At 37.9% G+C, this 20,670-nt stretch overlaps 1 protein-coding gene and 1 pseudogene across 4 annotated transcripts in view; both read left to right on the forward strand.

Moving 5' to 3' along the window:
• Mtf2 (metal response element binding transcription factor 2) overlaps positions 1–20,469 on the forward strand; it is a 44,946-nt gene extending 24,477 nt beyond the window's left edge. For all 4 annotated transcript variants that reach the window (XM_037209285.1, XM_028867395.2, XM_028867396.2 and 1 more), the window contains 9 exons: positions 789–884; positions 2,399–2,467; positions 3,291–3,414; positions 9,486–9,553; positions 11,209–11,379; positions 14,779–14,884; positions 15,028–15,080; positions 15,188–15,292; positions 18,081–20,469. In XM_037209285.1, coding sequence (XP_037065180.1) covers positions 789–884; positions 2,399–2,467; positions 3,291–3,414; positions 9,486–9,553; positions 11,209–11,379; positions 14,779–14,884; positions 15,028–15,080; positions 15,188–15,292; positions 18,081–18,438 — 1,150 coding nt within the window. In that variant the 3' untranslated portion in view covers positions 18,439–20,469. The remainder of the gene's footprint in view (positions 1–788; positions 885–2,398; positions 2,468–3,290; positions 3,415–9,485; positions 9,554–11,208; positions 11,380–14,778; positions 14,885–15,027; positions 15,081–15,187; positions 15,293–18,080) is intronic.
• LOC114691828 lies at positions 891–2,123 on the forward strand (annotated as a pseudogene).
• Positions 20,470–20,670: the final 201 nt, after the last annotated feature.

Consider the following 20,670-nt stretch of genomic DNA (forward strand, 5'->3'; position numbering starts at 1 on the left):
TGAATTAGACCTCACTACAAAAAGCAAAAACCCCTGAATCTTGTGATTTGAGAGAGATCAAAGGCATTATTGACTTGAAATATTATTTATGCTTAAAGAGCATATACATCCCCATATAGAAGAGGAAGGATGAAATAATTGATATTACAAACCTTTTTTGGGGAAAAAGTTAATACTAAGTATATCAGAAATTATTAACTACTTTAAAAAAAGTATTATGTATGCAATATTCCATCTATGTGTATGACTGAAAGCCAGAAGAGGGCGCTAGATCTCATCGCCAGATGGTTGTGAGCCACCATGTGGCTGCTGGGAATTGAACTTAGGAACTCTGAAAGAGCAGGTAGGTGCTCTTAACCTCTGAGCCATCTCTCCAGCCGAAATGTAATACTTTTATCAGAACTCTTTTGGTTATTATATAATGCAGTATTTTTTTTTTTAAAGGAACCCTTACCTCATCAATAAGTAGTAATTTAGCCTGACAGTGGTAGTGCACGCCTGTAATCTCAGCTCTGGAGAGGTCAGGAGGGTTGTGAGTTGGAGGCCAGTCTTGAATTATATAGCGGGATATTGTTTTAAAAAGTATTAATTTGGTTGGGCGGTGGTGGCGCACACCTTTAATCCCAGCACTCAGGAGGCAGAGCCAGGTGGATCTCTGTGAGTACGAGGCAAGCCTGGTCTACAGAGTGAGATCCAGGATAGACTCCAAAACTGTTACACAGAGAAACCCTTTCTCAAAAAACAAACAAACAAACAAAAGGTATTAATTTGCGCTTTTGTTTTGGCAGCTGGTATTTAAAGATGTTGCAGTGTTGCAGATGTAAGCAGTGGTTTCATGAGGCTTGTGTACAATGCCTTCAAAAGCCAATGCTGTTTGGAGATAGGTAAGAAGAACGTTTGAATTTCAGTGATTGGTTTGTCATGGCTGCTTTGTAGTTTTGGTTAGTTCGAAGTTTCAGATTTCCAAAAATAATTTTGACAGTGATGTGTAAAGGGATCAACTCAGGGAAAATACTGAACAGTAAACATGCTTCATATATATATACTTTCCATGCTTTTGAATATTATTCAGGAAAGCTTTTAAGCATTGTCTCAGTGTGTACATTTGTCTTTATTACTCTACAGTTCTCTAAACTATTCTCATCCTTCCTTCAGGAATCTCAAAGGACATAGAAATTAAATATGAAGTTTAAAGACTCGTGAAAGCAGATAGCGTGTTCTTTTATGTCAGGATGTTAGGGTAGGACAAGTGAGCTCTAGGAGGAAAAAGACTGATCAGTAAAGCTGACTTACTGATCCCTCGTATCAATTTTTGTTTTAAATCTTAGTGTATGTAAAAATTACTGTCTTTTTGACCTTGGTGTGCTTTTGAATTTATTTTACAGGTAATTTTGAACATTGAGTGAAATAATGCTTATAGAAATAGCCATCATAGATTTTGGCACATACAAGCTATTCGTGTGAATACTGGTGAATCTGTCAACTTCAGAATTCTCTAATGGTTAAAGAAATTGTCCCTTGCCCCCAGACAGGAGTTTCAATCATTATTGTTGTTACTGTCACAACTGAAATTACATTTTGATTTGTGTATCAGTCTTTTCATTATGAAGCCTTATATCATTTGCTGAATATTGGCTGTAATTGTTAACTAGTTTATATTTACCTTTGAATACTCAAAACTTTGAGCTTTTTCCACCATCTTTCTGCGCCGTCACTATGGTGTGCATGAATGTCCTAGCTGATGCCCTCAAGAGCATCAACAATGCTGAGAACAATGCAAATGCCAGGTCCTCATCAGGCCCTGCTCCACAGTCATTGTTAGGTTCCTAACTGTGATGATGAAGCATGGTTACATTGCTGAGTTTGAAATCATTGACGACCACAGAGCTGGGAAAATCGTCGTGAACCTCACAGGCAGGTTGAACAAGTGTGGGGTGATAAGCCCTAGATTTGATGTGCAACTCAAAGACCTAGAAAAAGGGCAGAACAATCTGCTCCCATCCCGTCAGTTTGGCTTCACTGTACTGACAACCTCAGCTGGCATCATGGGCCATGAAGAAGAAAGATGAAAACACACAGGAGGGGGCTGGAGAGATGGCTCAGAGGTTAAGAGCACTGGCTGTTCTTCCATAGGTCCTGAGTTCAATTCCCAACAACCACATGGTGGCTCACAACCATCTGTAATGAGATCTGGTGCCCTCTTCTGGCCTGCAGTCATACATGCTGTATACATAATAAATAAATCTAAAAAAAAAAAAGAAAGAAAACACAGGAGGAAAAATCCTGGGATTCTTTCTATAGCAGTGTTAAACACATTAATGAAAAGCCTCCATGGACTGTGAAAAACAAAACAAAAAACAACTTTGATTTTTTTTTTTTTTTCTTTTTCTTTCTTTAGGTTTTATACATTTATTTGCTCTGTCTGCAGTTCTGGACCAGAATACCTCAAACGTCTACCATTACAGTGGTAAGCATGAACTTTTCTATTTTTTTAAGAAGTACCATATCATATGAAAAGTGTATAAAATTTTGTTCTCTGTACCTAGCTCTTATTTCTTTTTCTTTTTGTTTTCGAGACAGAGTTTCTCTGTGTAGCTTTGTGCCTTTCCTGGGTCTTGCTCTGTAGACCAGGCTGGCCTCGAACTCACAGAGATCTACCTGCCTCTGCCTCCTGAGTGCTGGGATTAAAGGTGTGTGCCACCATCCGCCTGGCAGATTTTACAAATGATTATGGAGCTTTACGTACTTAAGAACAGATGATGCCTTAAGTCATGCAGATGGCACCAGGCCCAGTAATGAACAGTCTGCTTTGTAGTGAAACACAGTGATCTTAATTATCGGTCATTTTCCCTCATAGCCAGGTTTTTTTTTTTCCTTTTTCGAGACTGGGTTTCTCTGGGTAGTCCTGGCTGTCCTGAAACTTCCTCTGTAGACCACACTATCCTTGAACTCAAAGATCTGCTTGCCTCTGCCTCTGCCTCTTGAGTGCTGGGATTAAAAGCATGCACCACTACAGCCTGGTGCTAGATATTTTTTAAATTCATTTAAGAAGTAATTTGGGTATGTTTTAGTTTATAATTATTTCAGATAAGCTAATGCTTTCCAGTTTCTTCATATGTAACAGTTTATTGTTTTGCAACTATGATTTAGGTTATTGACTGCCTATTCACCTAAGTATGTCACTTTGGTTTTATTACACTACTTTTATATACTGGTTTTATTAAAAACTGATTTCTTAACAATAATCAAAAACACTGTTTTCGTATATTTTGATTATTTTTGGATTTCAGGGTAGATATAGCACACCTATGCCTTTACAACCTAAGTGTTATTCACAAGAAGAAATACTTTGACTCTGAACTTGAGCTTATGACATACATTAATGAAAACTGGGATAGATTGCACCCTGGAGAGGTATGTGATCTTAAAGCTGCTTGATGTCTTTTTTTATTTTTTTTTAAAGACAGTGAAGATACATGAACAAGTCAGACAACTAAAGTTAACATTTTTTTTTACGTTTTCTGAAATAACTTTGGAATATCACAACTAGCTCTTTTACTGTGTTATGTTCCTTGTCTTGGGAAACTTACACATGGTGGAAATAAATTATTTAATTCTTCCGTATTCCAAAGTAAGAATCATTGTAGTTAAAGATAGAACTGTTAGGAAAATTCTTTGTATTAGGTGTCTTATGTATAATTTCTCTTCCTTTTTCAGTTTCCTATAGAAAATCTTAAACAATATATCCAATATTCTTTCTCTCTTACATATCTCTAATGTCTAGGAATGCTGGGATCCAGTCAGTAGTAGAATATTCAGTTGCAGAGTGACTTCTTCTGATGTCTCCTTTGCAAAGGGTTAGCTACCTGTGCTGGTACTACAAACAGCTTGTGGAAAAGTAATATAGAGCTGGATGTGGTGTAACAGACCTGTAGTCCTAGCTAAGGGAGACCGAAGCTAGAGGACTGCTACAAACTGACGACCGATTGACGGCCAGTCTGCTAAGAAGGGAGATCGTGTCTCAAAAAGAAAAACACAGGCTGTGCAGTGGTGGTCCCAATGAGAGCAGCACACATTCACAGCACACAGAAAGACATCCCCAGCAACTGTGCCTACTTTAAAACTTTTTGTAACTATGTCAGAAGCTTTTGAAATTTTTATTTCTTTTGGATATAGCTGCATTGTATAGCCCTAGCTTGTCCGGAACTTTCTGTGCAGACCAGCTTGGCCTGAAACTTAGACAGTGATCTCTTAGCTTCCCAAGCGCTAGCTTTCAGGTCATCATACCTGCTTAATAATTGATAGTTTTATGTTTTTTTTCCCCCCATCTTTGTGACTATCATATGTAGGTAGTATAGTTTAAATTAGTTCTATGTTTTGAAGTATTTTCTTTGGGACAATTAAAACATTTAATATAACAATATTAAATTTGACATAATAGGAAAAGTTACTTTTAATGTTTTTTAGTTGAAGTGTTTATATTAGATTACTTCGGGGTTTAACATAAGATACTAATAGATTCTGAACTCTGCCTGATATCAGTTGTTTTTTGATTCCTACTATGATTTTTAAATCTTTGAATTTTGAATAATTTAATTTCTGTGAATTGTAGTCTTTCTGTGAATTGTAGTCTTAAAACCTTAAACTACCAAGAATGACAGCAGGCTATAGGTAGCGTGGCCTTACTTTTGAGTAGAGAGAAAGGTGGAGGGAACTCAAGATACTGTGGGAGAAAGATGGCTGGTGATAATGGAGTGTAATAGATATATATTTTTAAGTAAAAAAAGTCTCTCCGGGCAGTGGTGGCTCATGCCTTTAATCCCAGCACTCGGGAGGCAGAGCCAGGTGGATTTCTGTGAGTTCGAGGCCAGCCTGGTCTACAGAGTGAGATCTACGACAGGCACCAAAACTACATAGAGAAAACCCTGTCTCGAAAAGTCTCACTAACAGCAATATTTAGGACCTTAATTGCTATATATTAATATTGTATTGGTGTCAAAAACATAAGTTGTTGTCAAAGAGTATGTTTTATTGAAGGAAGTGTTATATTTTAAATAGTAGCATTTACATTTGTATAGAAATAACACAAGCCTGCTGGGCAGTGGTGGTGCATGCCTTTAATCTTGGCACTTCGGAGGCAGAGGCAGGCAGATCTCTGAGTTCAAGGCCAGTCTGGTGTACAGAGTGAGTTCTAGCACAGTCAAGGCTACACAGAGAAACCTTGCATGGAAAATAATTAATAGTAAATAAACAAACAACAGAGAAGCCCTGCATGGAAAATAAATAAATAAATAAACAATCAAAGAAACAAATAAATAAATGCCAGAAGTGTTATCTGGGCATGTGATCACAAACCTATAATCTAAGTGCTCAGGTTGCTGATACAGGAGTATCATAATTTCACTAGGTCATCTTGGGCTTATATAAATATGGTAATATGGTATCACAGAAACCAGCCCAACAGATTTCTGAGTTCCAGGCCAGTTTGGTCTACAGAGCAAGTTCTAGGACATCCAGACCCTGTGTCCAAAAAACTAAAATTGAAAAAGAAAAAGAGAGGGGGGAAAAAAGCCGCTGATGACATAAGTAGTCCAATTCATACCACCATAGTTGTACTTTTAGTTCATAAAACACAGATCGAGGGCCTTTTACTCTCTTACATGAGTTAAAAGATATGGCCCTGTACAAAACAGAGTGTTCTATAGCAACTTACAGATAAAATTTGAGAGAAACCATGGGGAACTGAAAGAATTAACTGAAATTTTCAAAAAGTTAAAAGAAATAGGTTTCAGAAATAGGAAGTCAATTTTCTTGGTAATTCTCAGCAAAATAGGAAGTTGATATTTCTTCTTTTTCCTCTCTATATAACAGTTCTGGCTGTCTTGGAACTTGCGCTGTAGATCAGACTGGCCATGAGTCCACAGAGATCTGCCTGCCTCTGCCTCTCGAGTGATGGGATTAGAGGTGTGCACCACCACTGCCTGGCTTGTTCTGGTGGTTTTTGAGACATGGTTTCTCTGTATGGCCCTGGCTTTCCTGAAACTTGCTCTGTAGACCAGGTTGGCCTTGAACTCAGAGATCTGCTTGTTTCTGCCTCAGGAGTGCTGGGATTAAAGGCGTGCGCCACCACTGCCCACCAGAAGTTGATATTTCCTATAAGTTAATTTTGAAGTTTTATAAAGCAGTAAAAAAAAAAAAAAAACCTTAAGGGAATAAATATTCTAAATACTGTCCTTTCATATATACAACATTGCTTTATCAAATGCTATAGACATAGTATAGACAAATTATAATTGATTTCAGATAAGATACTGAAATTCGAATTAATTAAAGTAAAAGTTAAGTGGATTTGTAAGTGACTTGAAAAACAATAAGAGAATTATTTATGGAAATCCTGATGGAGCTTGTAAAAGAGGGCCAAAGTTCTGTCTTAGTCTTTGGAAAGGATGTCGGAATCAAGATAAAATATCTGGAAGTTTGAGCTGAAAAAAAAAAATTGGCACACAACTTTGATCACAGCATTTGGGAGGCAGAGGCAGGCAGAATACTTGCCTATGTGTATGGAGTTCTCACTTTAATCTTTAGTACTGTACTGCTAAGGAGGGGTAGGTATGGGGAGCATTTATAAAGATCTGCTTTTATTTTTATTTTATTTTATTTTTTTTTGAGATAGGATCTCACTATGTATCTCTGGCTGCCCTGGACCTCACTATGTAGACCACACTGGCCTCCAACTCACAGAGATCCACCTGCCTCTGCCTCTTGAGTGCTGGGATTAAAAGCATGTGCCACTATACCTTGCTTTTTGCCTTTAAATTTAAGCACAATAATATATATATATATATATATATATATATATATATATATATATATATATATACACATATAAAATGAAGATTTTTTTTTATTAGCTAAAAGGTCATCTGGTATGATTTCAGATTTGGGTGAGAAGGGGGGAAACAGGAAGGAGGTAGATGGAATTAGCCAGATGGTTTATATGAAATAATCACATGATGAGACTATTAGAAATTTGAACCTGATCTTAAACATATATGAAAACTACTTTGAGATATTTGCAGAGCTGTCTTGTAAAACAGGGCAGAAGAGTTGTAGGGAGCTTTTGCCTAACTATAATGCTTATGACATATGAGGTTCAGTAATGATTTAGCTTCTACCACTAGTAATAGTGAGTGCATACTGGGTCTCTTGTGGTCCTGATAAAAAGTTGAATTAGATCTAGGGCTTACTTATTTTCTTGAAGACTTCAAAGTCTGTTTACTTCATTCTTCCTTAAATAGAAATTCTGTGCCTGAGAGTGAACGTCAGAGGGTTGAGCTTGTGCTGTGTTTTTGTTTTGTTTTGTTATTTTGAGACAAGGTCTCTCTCTATAGACCAGACTGGCCTTGAACTTACAGACATCTACCAGCCCTTACCTCCTGATTGGCTGAGATTAAAGGTGTGCACCACCAAACCCTGTGAACATGTGTTTTTGATAATGTGAGGCCCTATGTTCAATCCTCAAAACCTTCCCAAACTGTTGTGGGTATCTCAGATGGAGAGGACAGTCTGACAGTGAAGGAGCATGTAATTTACCTATGACAGCCAGCATTGACACCAAAAGCATTGAAAGAATAACCATTTGAAGGTCAGGTTCTGGTGCTTTTTCTAGCCAGGAGAATTTGAGTCGTTCATCTTCCTATGGCCTATGAACTGTGAGATGCTTGGCAGTTAGGATGTCCACACAAGATTTATCTTGTGAATATGATTGGTTTATTCACCCAAGTATTCCTTATAATACCATACTAATATAAAAGTTAAACAGACATCTCACCTAGTGGGAAACATTCAGGCAGGCAGAAAATGCTGTGCAGAGATCCACTGGGGAATTTCCTCCGGTGAGGAGACTTTGTCCCTATGAAGTCTTTCAGGCTGTGGCTGGCCAGGAGGATGTTACTGGTGGAGGTCCAGATGGTCCATGAGAGAATTACCCAGCATCTAGTGCTGACTGGTGGGCATGTGTGAGGTCAACAACAATGCAGGAAGTTCAGTGAGCCACATCTCAGGAGCACTGCAGTGCAGTCCTCGTGGGCACTATTTAAAAGTGTTTTATCTAATGTGTGTCATGTGGGCCCCCGCCCCTGTTTCTCTCTGTAACAGTTCTGGCTGTCCTGGTGCTTGCTCTGCAGACCAGGCTGGCCTTGAACTCAGAGATTGCCTGCCTCTGCTTTCCAAGTGTTGTCATGTTTTGTTTTGTTTTTCTTTTCTTTCTTTCTTTTGGTTTTTTGAGACAAGGTTTCTCTGTGTAGTTTTGGTGCCTGTCCTGTATTTTGCTCTGTAGACCAGGCTGGCCTCAAACTCACAGAGCTCCACCTGGCTTTGCCTCTGCTTTCAGTGTGTACAGTGTGGGGTTGGTTCACTACTCTGTCAGTGCCACCTTCAAGTTAGTTTGTCAGTATATCAAGGCATGTCTTGGGCTGACTTCCTTTTGAGTTGTCTTGTGGCTGGTTCATTAATATAACAGAGATTAGGGTAGGGTGACTATCTCCAGTCTGAGGTGCCTAGTGGCAGGCTCCTATCTTAAAGGCATTACATTATTTGGAGTCACACAAAATGGTTTTACTTATGTTCCTAACAACTTTTATGTTAACTTGTCTATAACACAGAGTTGGAATAATGACTTGTGTCTTTCTAGCTCCCATATTCTTTTTGGCAGATTGAGTTTCTCTATTACTTGATGTGTCTTTGGGCTTGGAAACTTCAACTGATAAAGAACATGTTACTGTAAACTTACAAGCCAACTATGGTATTTTAAATGCTTGTGGATTTAATTTAAATTGGTTTTCTCTGTATTTCTCTGACACACACACACACGCACGCACGCACGCACGCACGCACGCACGCACGCACGCTATAAGTGGGGCCAACCTTTAGATTTTGAAGAGAGGTACAATGATGGGGAGGTGCTACTAAAACAAAATAGAACATCAGATATATAGATTTTTAAAAAGTGATTTGTGAAGTTGAAAAAGTGCTGAGATATTTGGGACCGACTAAAGTGTACAGTTGTGAAAATAACCCAGTTTCACAATGATTTTGTTGTTACTGTAGAGATTATTTAGAGATTATGTATAACATTAGAGGTATATTTCCCTAGGTCATAGAGTTATAAGAAATTGAATATAACTACTAATATATCAGTTTTGTAGTGTTTATAATGTGTAATTGCTTCACAAAAATGTTATATTTCATGTAACAAACTGTCAAAATTAGTATAAAGTTTAAACTTTTCTCTTGTAACTTAAAAAGTAAGTCTTGAGGTTAAATGGAATTAGGTAGGTCACATAGTATCAGTGAGGACACAGAATAGATGTTAGGTCTTCTGAACACAAGTCAGTATACTTTTCTTTGCATCCTTTAGCTCTGTCTAGCACTTGTATATTACTAATGAATGAAATTATAGTATATTATTTCTTAATACTTCACAGCTGGCAGACACACCCAAATCTGAAAGATATGAGCATGTTCTGGAGGCATTAAATGATTACAAGACCATGTAAGTGGATTTATTTTACATATCCCTATGAGGGAGATAGTGAGTGTAAAGAAAAAGGGCATTAAGAATTTTGGGATTGGTGTATGTAAAAAGCACGTACCATTCTAAATGTTTAATATCCTAGTCTCTTTTGGTTAAAGTAAAGCAGGGATTCTAGGAGGCTGGGAAGAAAAGAGTAATACTTCTGAGAAGGGGTGGTGGGAAGCATGTCAGTATTCGGAGGGGCTGGATTTAGTCTGTTCTCCTGAAGAAGTCATTTTTCAGTAATAACTTTGTAATGCAAAATAGTGAATATAAAGTGAAATCTTGTTAGCTGGTGGGAATACACAAAGAAATGGAGGGTCTCTTTAAGATCGGTTATTGCTATTTGTCAGTTCCTGAGGAGTAGTAGTGTTGATGAGTGATGATCCACTGATAAGATCTTATGTTCTTGTACAGACCACCCTCCTTCCTCCTTTAAAATCAGCATGTCTGCATTTCTTGAAAATATTTTCCAAATGCCAAAGAAATTTTTATAAATGTATGTATGCAACTCCCAGACAGTTTCAGTGTATTATAAAAGTTTTGTTTTTGCCAAATTGCTGTCTTGAACTTGACAGTTATTTTCTTATTAGATATGTTTTAATTATTTATAACTAGATGTTTAAATTAGCTTGAAAAAGTATAAGGTAATTGAGTAGTTAATTGTACTGATAAAATATTGTTTGAATCAATCCTTAATTCCACCTTAAAGTATCAGAAATACATCTGTTACTGGTAGAAATGAGAGCTGCACATTCTTAAATGTGCATAAAAGTGAAGAACATTTCAAACAACTGACTGATAGAGGTTTTTTGGCCAGTAAGGCTCTGGTAGAGTTAAGGTACATGGAACTGTTTGGTTACAAAAATCTTAAAGACTAAAGGTAGGCCAGGGGAGAGTGTGTTTTTTAGAGGCCTAAGCCTATACTAACACTTACAGGGTCTAAATTGCTTTCAACTTGATGTCTGGCCTTCTATATACTCATTTGATTTTCTGGGTCTTTAGAGATGGCCTCTTTTAAAAAGTTATTTCTGGTCAGATTTTGTGTGCTACAAATATACTCTGAAATAGAATTTATTGGGACTAAATACTTGCTTTATGCAGTTAGTTATTTAATTATTAATTTAGATACAGGGTATTGATGTATGATCAGGCTGGCCCAAGGTCCTGGGTTCAGAGCCAGAAGCAGGATTATAAAGTCAAGCACTGAGCAGGTTGAGTCAGGAGAATCATGCATTCAAAGCCAGTTCACCTTCATAATGAGACCCTGTTTCATAACAGGAGTAACCACAAAAACCTGAATTCAGATAGTCCTCCCAGCTTGGTTTCCCTTGTACTGGGACTGTAGGTGTCTGTTATCACACCTAATCCAGGAGCCATATTTGGAAGAAGATGACCATGAAACTTTTCTCTATTCTTGCCCTCTCCCTTCCACCTATGATAGCCTGTAGCCTGTAGATCAGAATCTGTAGCCTGCTCTGGGGTAGATAAGAATCAAGGAAATCAAGGGGAAAATACTTTTGTGGTATGGGTAGCTTTTTATTCATAAGGGCCTGTATCTGAAAGTTGTAAGTTAGGTCTTCCACGTATATGTGCAGTTTTTAAAATTTTAGTAAATTTTTTCAAATATTTAGGTTTATGTCTGGGAAAGAAATAAAGAAGAAGAAGCATTTGTTTGGGTTGCGAATTCGTGTTCCTCCTGTGCCACCAAACGTGGCTTTCAAAGCAGAGAAAGAACCTGAAGGAACATCCCATGAATTTAAAATTAAAGGCAGAAAGGCATCCAAACCTATATCTGATTCAAGGTAAAAGTTGATCTGTGGTGTAGTGTTCTCTGTGACTGCATATGTGTGTTATATGGTCTCATTAGAGCATGTGAAAGTGGCCCAGTGACCTGGACTAGTTCCCCAACTCCAAATCCACTTCATGATTTCCTTCCTAGACAAGGTAAGAAAATGTGATGTTAGATGTTTGTTTATTTTAGGCTTTTGGCATTCAAAGAATAGACAGTTGATTTAAAGAAATAAAATATTTACATTTGTTGATTTACTTTTTATTCATTCAGCACTTTCATCAGATGCCTTACTTTCTAGTGCTGAAGATATAATGACAAGACATACTTTTCCCTTTTCCTTGATGGGGTTACACTATAGTGAGGAAAATATGTAATAAACAAGTAAAATAATTGTTGATTATTCTGATGCCATTTAGAGTTCACACACTGTTTTAGACCCCACTGGGTCAGTAGAGATGGGAACAATGTACTGAAAGAGGAGGCGTAAGGAAGGACTATATAAGGTAATATTGGAGACTTAATGTAGAGTAATCTAACAGTATGAAGAATAAAGGGGCAAAATACTCCAGGGTGCAGTACAGGTGTGGAGGCCATGAGACATAGTTCAGAAATCCATAGAAAACTAGTTTGATGTGAGTGGGAACTAGAGAGTAAGGATTGGATATTTAAAAGATTGGGTTGGTCTTGATCATACAGCAACTTGTAGATGGGCATCCCCTGTTCCCACCAAACAGTGGTTGCTCTTTAAATGTAAGCAGACTTAATTGTCCTTAAAACAATTATTTGGAAGGTAGTTCAGAGGTTAGAATAGAAGTAGGAAAAGATAAAGACTTGTTTTGTCTGGATGAGATGCCTGCTTGGGCAGTGAAGTGGAGTGAATAGGTTTTGGGAGATTTGATGAGATTTGCTACTGAACTAAATTTATGAGAAAAAAGGAGGAAGGATAAGCTAACAGATTCCAAATTTCCGGCTCGATCAACTCATGGATGCTGGTTTGTTACCAGGATAAGAAAGAACATGATAGTGAGGTGGTTGGAACATTTCCTGTTTCTGTTCATTGAGTCGAGATTCTTGTGACATATATAAAATGATATGTAGGTGACTTCTGTTTCTAAGGTTAGGATAGATGATAGAAACTTAAAAGCTGATTTCTAAAGTCAGAATGAATAAAATGATCTAGGGAACAACTAGAGAAGAGAATGGGATTGCAGATGGTGTCTGGATTTAGAAATTTATAAAATTGGAAAGTATAAAATAAACAAAGGAGATGAGAACATCATGACCAGCATGGTACAAGGAAACCAGGAGCTTTGATGTGACGAAAACCAAAAGAAGCTAATTGTTTCAATAATGATGGATAAATTAAATGATACTGGAAACTAGTAAAATGCAAGAGGAAAATGTTTACTGGATATTGTAACATCATGTTATTGGTGACCTTGACAAAAGTAGTATATTTAGAGTAGTAAAGATTGGACTGAGGTGAATGAAGTGTGACTGTATCTGCACTTCCTGCTTTATGTATAAAAATATGCTTCTCCTGCATGTCAGGGACACTAACATAGGCAGAATAATAATGAAGATAATAAAGAGAAGAGGAATAGAAGGGAATTGAGAATCCTGAATTAGCCAGAAAAGAATGGAGAGGAAGCTGTCGTCAAAGCTGAGAAGCTCTACTGTAAAGTGAAGCAGACAAATGGATTGGCAGCTGAAGATGGGAATGATAGTAGAACATGACGGCTGTTTTAGTAGTTAGGAAATAATTTGAATCTATTTTTGTGTACCAAGAATGACCCAGTGGATAAGAAAAGATGAGTGTAGCACAGAGTGAACCTAGCCTCTTTGAGAAACCAAAGGGAAGGGTTCTATTGCCTCAGTCTGAGAATAGCTTTTTTTTTTTTTTTTTTTTTTTTGGTTTTTTGAGACAGGGTTTCTCTGTGTAGCTTTGCGCCTTTCCTGGAGCTCACTTGGTAGCCCAGGCTGGCCTCGAACTCACAGAGATCCGCCTGGCTCTGCCTCCCGAGTGCTGGGATTAAAGGCGTGCGCCACCAACGCCCGGCTGAGAATAGCTTTTGATAGCAGAGGAAACATCATTCTGATGAAATGGCTTGAAAAAAGCCAAAATATGGGTATAGATAGGATTGTAGAAATTAGAGAATAAAGTTATTGGCTGGGAGTCTGTTTTGTCAAGGAAATGTGAGATGTAAGGTTGCTTGAAAGTGCAATATGCAGAGGGAAGTGTGGAACAGTCATGCTGGAGAGTGAGACAATGTCTTCATAAAGCATTGGCCATGCCTTATAGCTATTTTAAGGTCTTAATAGAGTACATACTACTGTATGGTTTCATTAAAAAAGGAAATGCTTATTCCTACCATTTTCCAATTTTATCTAATCCTTTACTATCATTTGCCATTATAGATTAGAAAAAAAGAATCCCACAAATGCCACACTGCTGTGATGATGTTAGTAGGATGCTTCATCTGTGGCAGTTCTCAGGTTACCTCATGCTACTAAGAAGGGCTCAGCTTCCTTCAAAGCATCCTGCCTTCCTTCTGGGCCCTATGTGTACTCTGGTCCTCTTCAGGCTGAGTGCATTATACTTTGAGTTCAGTGGTCCTCTTCACATTGTCTTTAGATTATCTTGTAAAGGTGTGTCCCCCATCCCTCCTTGTCCTTAAGACCTTGGACTTCTGGACCTACCTGGCTTGTCTTCTTTCCAGCCTACTATAGTAGTGTTGCTTTTGTTTCACTATTGGCTTTCTTGTATTTATTTGTGAGTGTCTGTTGTGAGCCCAGGAAACGTTCTGTATCCCTCTTACGTCCCCTCTGGAGCAGCTGCTGTTGATGGAGTCTGTGTTCTGCTGGTTGTACCTTTTGTTCCCCTCTTCTTCCAGAGACACCCTTGGCTTTTGGACTCCCCCTTGGTGTTGCTTGGTACTTAGCTTTATGCTTTGAGATTGATTTTCTCGTTGCTGTTTCACCTGTCAGTGGCCCTGTCCCCAGTATGGAAGATTTTATTTCTTGTTTATGTTCTGCTACTTTTGGCTTGATCTGTTTCTGATGGTGTCACTCAAGAGTTTATATGTTTGTATATCATATGAGATATTATGTATGTGGCTATATATTTACAGATGAACTGAACTTTTGATGGATGCTGAAATTTTAATACTGGTATTTTCACAAGACTAACTAATTTTGTAGTCATTTTTAGTAGTAAAATTTTTTAAAATCTAGCCAATTATGGCTATCTGGTGATTGATTATTTTTAAAATCTTGAAGTGATAGGCATATATTAGAGTTACAGTAAAGAGAACACTTTTATGTAATTAAAGTTACTTCATTAGCTGTGTGAAGCCACTGACCTTTTTGTTTTAGCAAAGATTACATTCAAACTCTCCTTCTGTTTCAGGGACATAAGCAATGGGATAGAAAAGAAAGGAAAGAAGAAATCTGTAGGTCGTCCTCCTGGCCCATATACAAGAAAAATGATTCAGAAAACTGCTGAGCCACATTTGGTAAGAGGGTTTGTAAAAGTTCTCAGTAAAGGCCTGTGCAATTATTGAGTGTTTTATTCCAGTTACAGGAGAACTGTCCTTTTAGTATGTTTTTTTCCTTTCTTTAATTTTTTTTTTTTTTTTTTTTTTTGGTAATTTTCCAGGATAAGGAATCAGTTTCAGAGAATTCTGCGTTGGATTTACCTTGTTCTATAGGGTAAATAGTTAATTTTTTTCTTTCCTAGGAATTTTCTTTGTGAGGGAATTAGTATTTCTATTGTTATGTAATATAGTTGTTATACCGTTTAAATTCTTTTGTCTCAGGAGAACTGAGGGAATCGCACATTCGTCCAGTACCTCAGATGTGGACCTCACGGGTGCGTCCAGTGCGAAAGAAACTACCTCATCTAGCATTCCCAGGCATTACGGGTAGGCGTTTTATGGTCCTACTCTGGTTTTTTTCCTCTTTCTTTTTCTTTCTTTCTTTCTTTCTTTCTTCCTTCCTTCCTTCCTTCCTTCCTTTCTTTCTTTCCCTCCCTCCCTCCCTCCCTCCCTCCCTCCCTCCCTCCCTCTCTCTCCCTCCTCTCTCTCTCTCTTTTTTTTTTTTGGTTTTTTTGAGACAGGGTTTCTCTGTGTAGTTTTGGTGCCTGTCCTGGATCACATTTTGTAGACCAGGCTGGCCTCGAACTCACAGAGATCTACCTGGCTCTGCCTCCCGAGTGCTGGGTTTAAAGGTGTGCACCACCACCGCCAGGCCTACTCTGGTTTTTTAAATTTATTTTATTTATTTTTTTCGAGGCAGGTATAGAACTTCCTCTGTAGACCAGGCTGGCCTTAAACTCAGAGATTGGAACTGCCTGCCTCTGCCTTGAGTGCTGGGGTTAAAATTGTGTACCACCACTGCCTGGCTTAGGTTTTTGTTTTTTTTTTAATTTTTAATAAAATTATTATTTTATTATTATTATTATTTTAAGCATAGTGAGGAATTTTTCGGGGGGAGTTAGGGGGTGACTTACAGGACCATAGGTGACTTAAAGTGAAGCATAGCTGACAACTCATGAAAGCTACGTCGCCCCGAAAGTCCCTGCATAACTTGTAGATAGCTCCAAAAAGAGTTCCTTGTAGCTAGAGTTTTCCTGCCTTGCCCACACTCAGGACAAATCTCTGTCACCCGCCAGTCCCACAGCCACTCAGACCCAACCAGGTAAACACAGAGACTTATATTGCTTACAAACTGTATGGCCGTGGCAGGCTTCTTGCTAACTGTTCTTATAGATTAAATTAATCCATTTCCATAAATCTGTACCTTGCCACGTGGCTGGTGGCTTACCGGCATCTTCACATGTGGCTTGTCATGGTGGCAGTTGGCAGTCTCTCTGACTCAGCCTTCCACTTCCCAGAATTCTTCTCCTCCTTGTCCCGCCTATACTTCCTCCTGCCTGACTACTGGCCAATCAATGCTTTATTTACTAACCAATCAGAGCAACACATTTGCCGTACAGAACATCCCACAGCAGTCCCTCCCCGGTGAGTTTTCACTGTTCTTATAACTGTAGGGAGGAGGCTTATGAGTCTTGTAACTTTCCTTTTTTTCTTTTCCTTTTTTTTTTTTTTGAGAGAAGGGTTCCTCTGTAACAGTTCCTCTGGAACTTGCTTAGTAGACCAGACTGGCTTTGAACTCACAGATATCTGTCCCACTCTGCCTCCTGAGTGAGTCTTATAAACTTTATGTTTTCTCAGTCTTGTAAGTTACCTAAGAGTTTCCCTGTTTACTTTTTTTAAAAACAGTTTACTCGTTCTTTCAAAATAAAAATTACCGATGTTCCAGGCAGTGTTGGCACATGCCTTTTATCCCAGCACTCAGGAGGCAGAGGCAGGTGGATCTCTGTGAGTTTGAGGCCAGCCTGGGCTACAGAGTGAGTTCCAGGACAGACAAGGCTACACAAAGAAACCCTGTCTTGATCCCCCCCCCCAATACAAATACACACACATACACACACACCCCTCTTATTTTACTTTTCAACAAGTCCTACATTTTATCTATTTATTTATTCCCATTGCATTTAATTAGGATTGCCTGCATGAGTGGGTAGGTAATGCATTGCCTTGAGCAAGGGCGTAAGTTCTTTTTTTGTTGTTGTTGTTGTTTTTTTTGAGAATGGATTTCTGTTTGTAGCCCTGATTTCCTTTCAGATTCTTTCTTTGTATAATGATGAATGAATAACTTAGCAGTTGATATTGATTTAAGTGAACCTTGAGGTTTTTGAGGAGTAGTGTTGTTAATCATTTGAATATCTTTGCTTTTAGAATACAAGCACTACATTTTTTATTGAATTTTTCCCTCCTTTGGCCTGGAGAGATGGCTCAGTGGTTTAAAAGTGCTTAGAGCGGACCCCATTGGTTTCCAGCACCCACGTCTGCCAGCTTACAATGCCTCTTCTGGCCTTTCTGGGCATCTTTGTATATGTGGCATTCATGACAGACAGACAGACACAGACAGATACACACACACACACACACACACACACACACACACACATTAAAATTATTCTTAAAACATTTTTTTTCTTGCATGAGGTCCTAGATTCAGTCCCTAGTAATGGACAGACACACACATGAACACACATACACCCCCCCCCATTTATTTTGGATGTGGATATGCACAAGCATGTGTGGGTAGAGGTCATAAAATAGTTGGTGCTGTCCTTTCATCTTGTTGGTTCTGGGGTCAAATTCAGGTTGTCAGTTTGGTAGCAGGTGCCTTTATTTACTCAGCGATCTTGAGGACCCCTACATTAAATGCTTTGCTTTTCAACCCAGAACTTGAAACTCGTGGCAATCCTCTTGCCTCAATCTACTGTATACCAAGATTATAGGTGTGTACCAAATTTGTTAGAGAATATGTGGACTGGCCATTATGCAAAAGCTGTACACTTTTCTGTTAAAGCTAACCCCAACCCCCTACCCCTCCCTTTTTTGGAGACAGGCCTCCATGTAGCTCTGACTGTCCTGGAACTCACTGTGTAGAGCAGGCTGGCCTCACAGAGATCTGCCTGCCTCTGCCTCCAGAGTTCTGGGTCTAAAAGTGCGTGCCTTGCTTTAGGAATGTTTTTTGTATTTTAAATGTCTGAATCAATCACAGCCTTTTGCCAATGCAAAGATTTTAAACTCCAGCTAGAAAAACAGCTTAGGAGATGTGTTCTTTTCCCCACCCTAGATTATCTGACTCTAGAAAAAGAACTCGCACAGGAAGAGCTTGGCCTGCTGCAATACCACATCTGCGGAGAAGAAGAGGTCGCCTTCCAAGAAGAGCACTCCAGATTCAGAACTCAGAAGTTGTAAAAGATGATGAAGGCAAAGAAGAATACCAGTTTGAAGAACTTAACACAGAAGTCCTGAATAACTTAGCCGATCAGGAGCTGCAGCTCAACCACCTGAAAAACTCCATCACTAGTTATTTTGGTGCTGCGGGCAGAATAGCGTGTGGTGAAAAATACCGAGTTTTGGCTCGCCGGGTGACACTTGATGGGAAGGTGCAGTACCTTGTGGAGTGGGAAGGAGCGACTGCGTCCTGACTGTAGGACTGAACATTATGTTCACTGCACTCATTTTCTGTTGGTACAGTTTAAAGCCCTAAAAGAGTGTGGGTTTTATTATCTTTCTTAAAAAAACAAACAAACAGAAAACAAACAAAAAAAATCACCAAGGAGATGATACTAGCCTTAACATGTACGTGTCAATGTTGCGGATGTTGTCATAAAAAGATATCTTTTAAAAATCAGAGGAGAGACTTAATTTTTTTAAATCTTAAGATTTGTAGAATGTTTCTAGGATAGGATATTAAACCTGATTCAAACCCATGCATGGTGTTAGATACTTTTTCTAATTATTCCATTGAGTCCATTTTTGTGATTAGTGATTACCAGAGCAAACAGATCATGTAGATAGCACAAGTATTTGGAGAGACATTGTGTGTTTTGTTACCAAAATGTTGGAAAAATTTATTTCATACCCTTTAGATTTCATAAAGTGCAGTGTATATAATGTCTACTGAAAGACTGTAAAATATGAAATTTCTTTCAAGCAAAATGTAAAAAATATATTGAGCCTGTAAATTGCTCTGTGACTAGACTTCATTGTCGTTTAATATATTCTTTGCATGTACATGTATACACACATGTGTATATATGTGTGTGTGATTATGTGACCTATGCAATACAAATTATGGGAATGGGCAGCTTTGGAGTATATATCCCATAATTATTTCTTCAGGAATAGTTGCAGTATTTACACAGCAGCATTTCTTCTCAGGCTTTTATTGGGTGCTGTTGCTTGCTATGTATGAAGAGAAATGTGTCACACAAGTTTAGTGTGTGCTGAAGAAGGGTGTGAACAACAGTGTTCATGGGCTTTAGAATGCTTCTCAGTCCTTGTAACTCAGCTGTTAAATACCTAAAACAAATTCAAGTGATATCTACACTATCCTATTAGAAGTGACATTTTCAATTTATCGTGGCACATTATGATTGTAAATGTCTCAGTTTTAACAGTAAGTCTGTAGGAGCCCGGTGAAGACTCCTGAAATGTCTGTAGTAATTGTTAGTCATGTTTGAATAAGCGTAGTATGAACAAAGTATTTTATTGCACAGGGTTAACAAACAGTATGTTGCTAGCTGAGGCTAACTGCTGTTTTATTACAACATTACCTCTTGTTTTTATAAAATGTACCAAGATTTAAATTGATATTTTTATTTTACATGTTAAAAAAAGTTTCTTTTATCACATGTTAGAGTTGTCTTCTGTTTCTTTTTGTTTTGTTTTGTTTGTTTTCTTTCTTTCTTAGCCAAAGAGTAAACTGAAAAATATTATTTAGGTAGCTCTTCATTTTACTTTTTAAACCATTGGTGGATTTTAGACAAAACATGGGGAATTTCTGCCAAAATGAAAAATCTGTGAAGTGTATTGATGACAGAATGGTAAAACTGTGGGTTAGTGCTTATTTATTCCATTAATTGATTATTTGACTGTTTTTAAAGAAACATGCTTTACTTCTTTAAGCATCTTCAAAAGATGACTTTTCTTGTCACATTATAGCCAAAAGAAGCAGAGAACTTCATTGTCCTGCATTTGGTTCCTGGTTGACCCAGGTATAAATGAGCTTTACAAAGTGCAAATTACAAACTGTCACTTATGTTCACCTCCACCAAAACTTGATTTCCCCTAGCTATTAATTTAAAGTTGCCTTTCCTGCAGCTGCAATATTTTGAATAACACACAGCGATTGTGTTGATTTTTGAATGTTTGTTTATATCTAGGGGTAATGCAAAATGTAATTCCCGTGTATCCTTATTCACTCTAGCTGTATCATATTTCATTTCCCCAAAATCCTTTAATTCTAACTGAACACCAGCAGTATTTTTAGTAGTTCTTTGAGATACTCAGAAGACAATTTATCAAGCTGAACTGTCTTTAGACGTAATTATTGTGAATGTCTGTTTTCTTTTATCATGGTGGTTCACATGGCTCTGATGTTCAGTTTGTATTTTTGAAATTGCTTTACTTAGAATTAAAACAGACCAACATTAAATGTGTGTATTTTTTAAAGAGCTAATGAGTTTTTCTTCTGTATTTGCTTAAAAATACACACCGGTTCAGTAGTAAACTGCTTTTATTTATTTAGGGAGAGAAGGATTTTCTAATTCTACTTTTACTTACTTGAGCTAATCTTTAAAGACCTTTGCTTTCATTTCCTTTGCCCCTATTATAACATTAATAAATACTGTGTTTTCATCTTAAATGATCTTTTT

The sequence above is a fragment of the Peromyscus leucopus genome, chromosome 10, assembly GCF_004664715.2.
Source record: "Peromyscus leucopus breed LL Stock chromosome 10, UCI_PerLeu_2.1, whole genome shotgun sequence".
Taxonomy (NCBI): Eukaryota; Metazoa; Chordata; class Mammalia; order Rodentia; family Cricetidae; genus Peromyscus; species Peromyscus leucopus.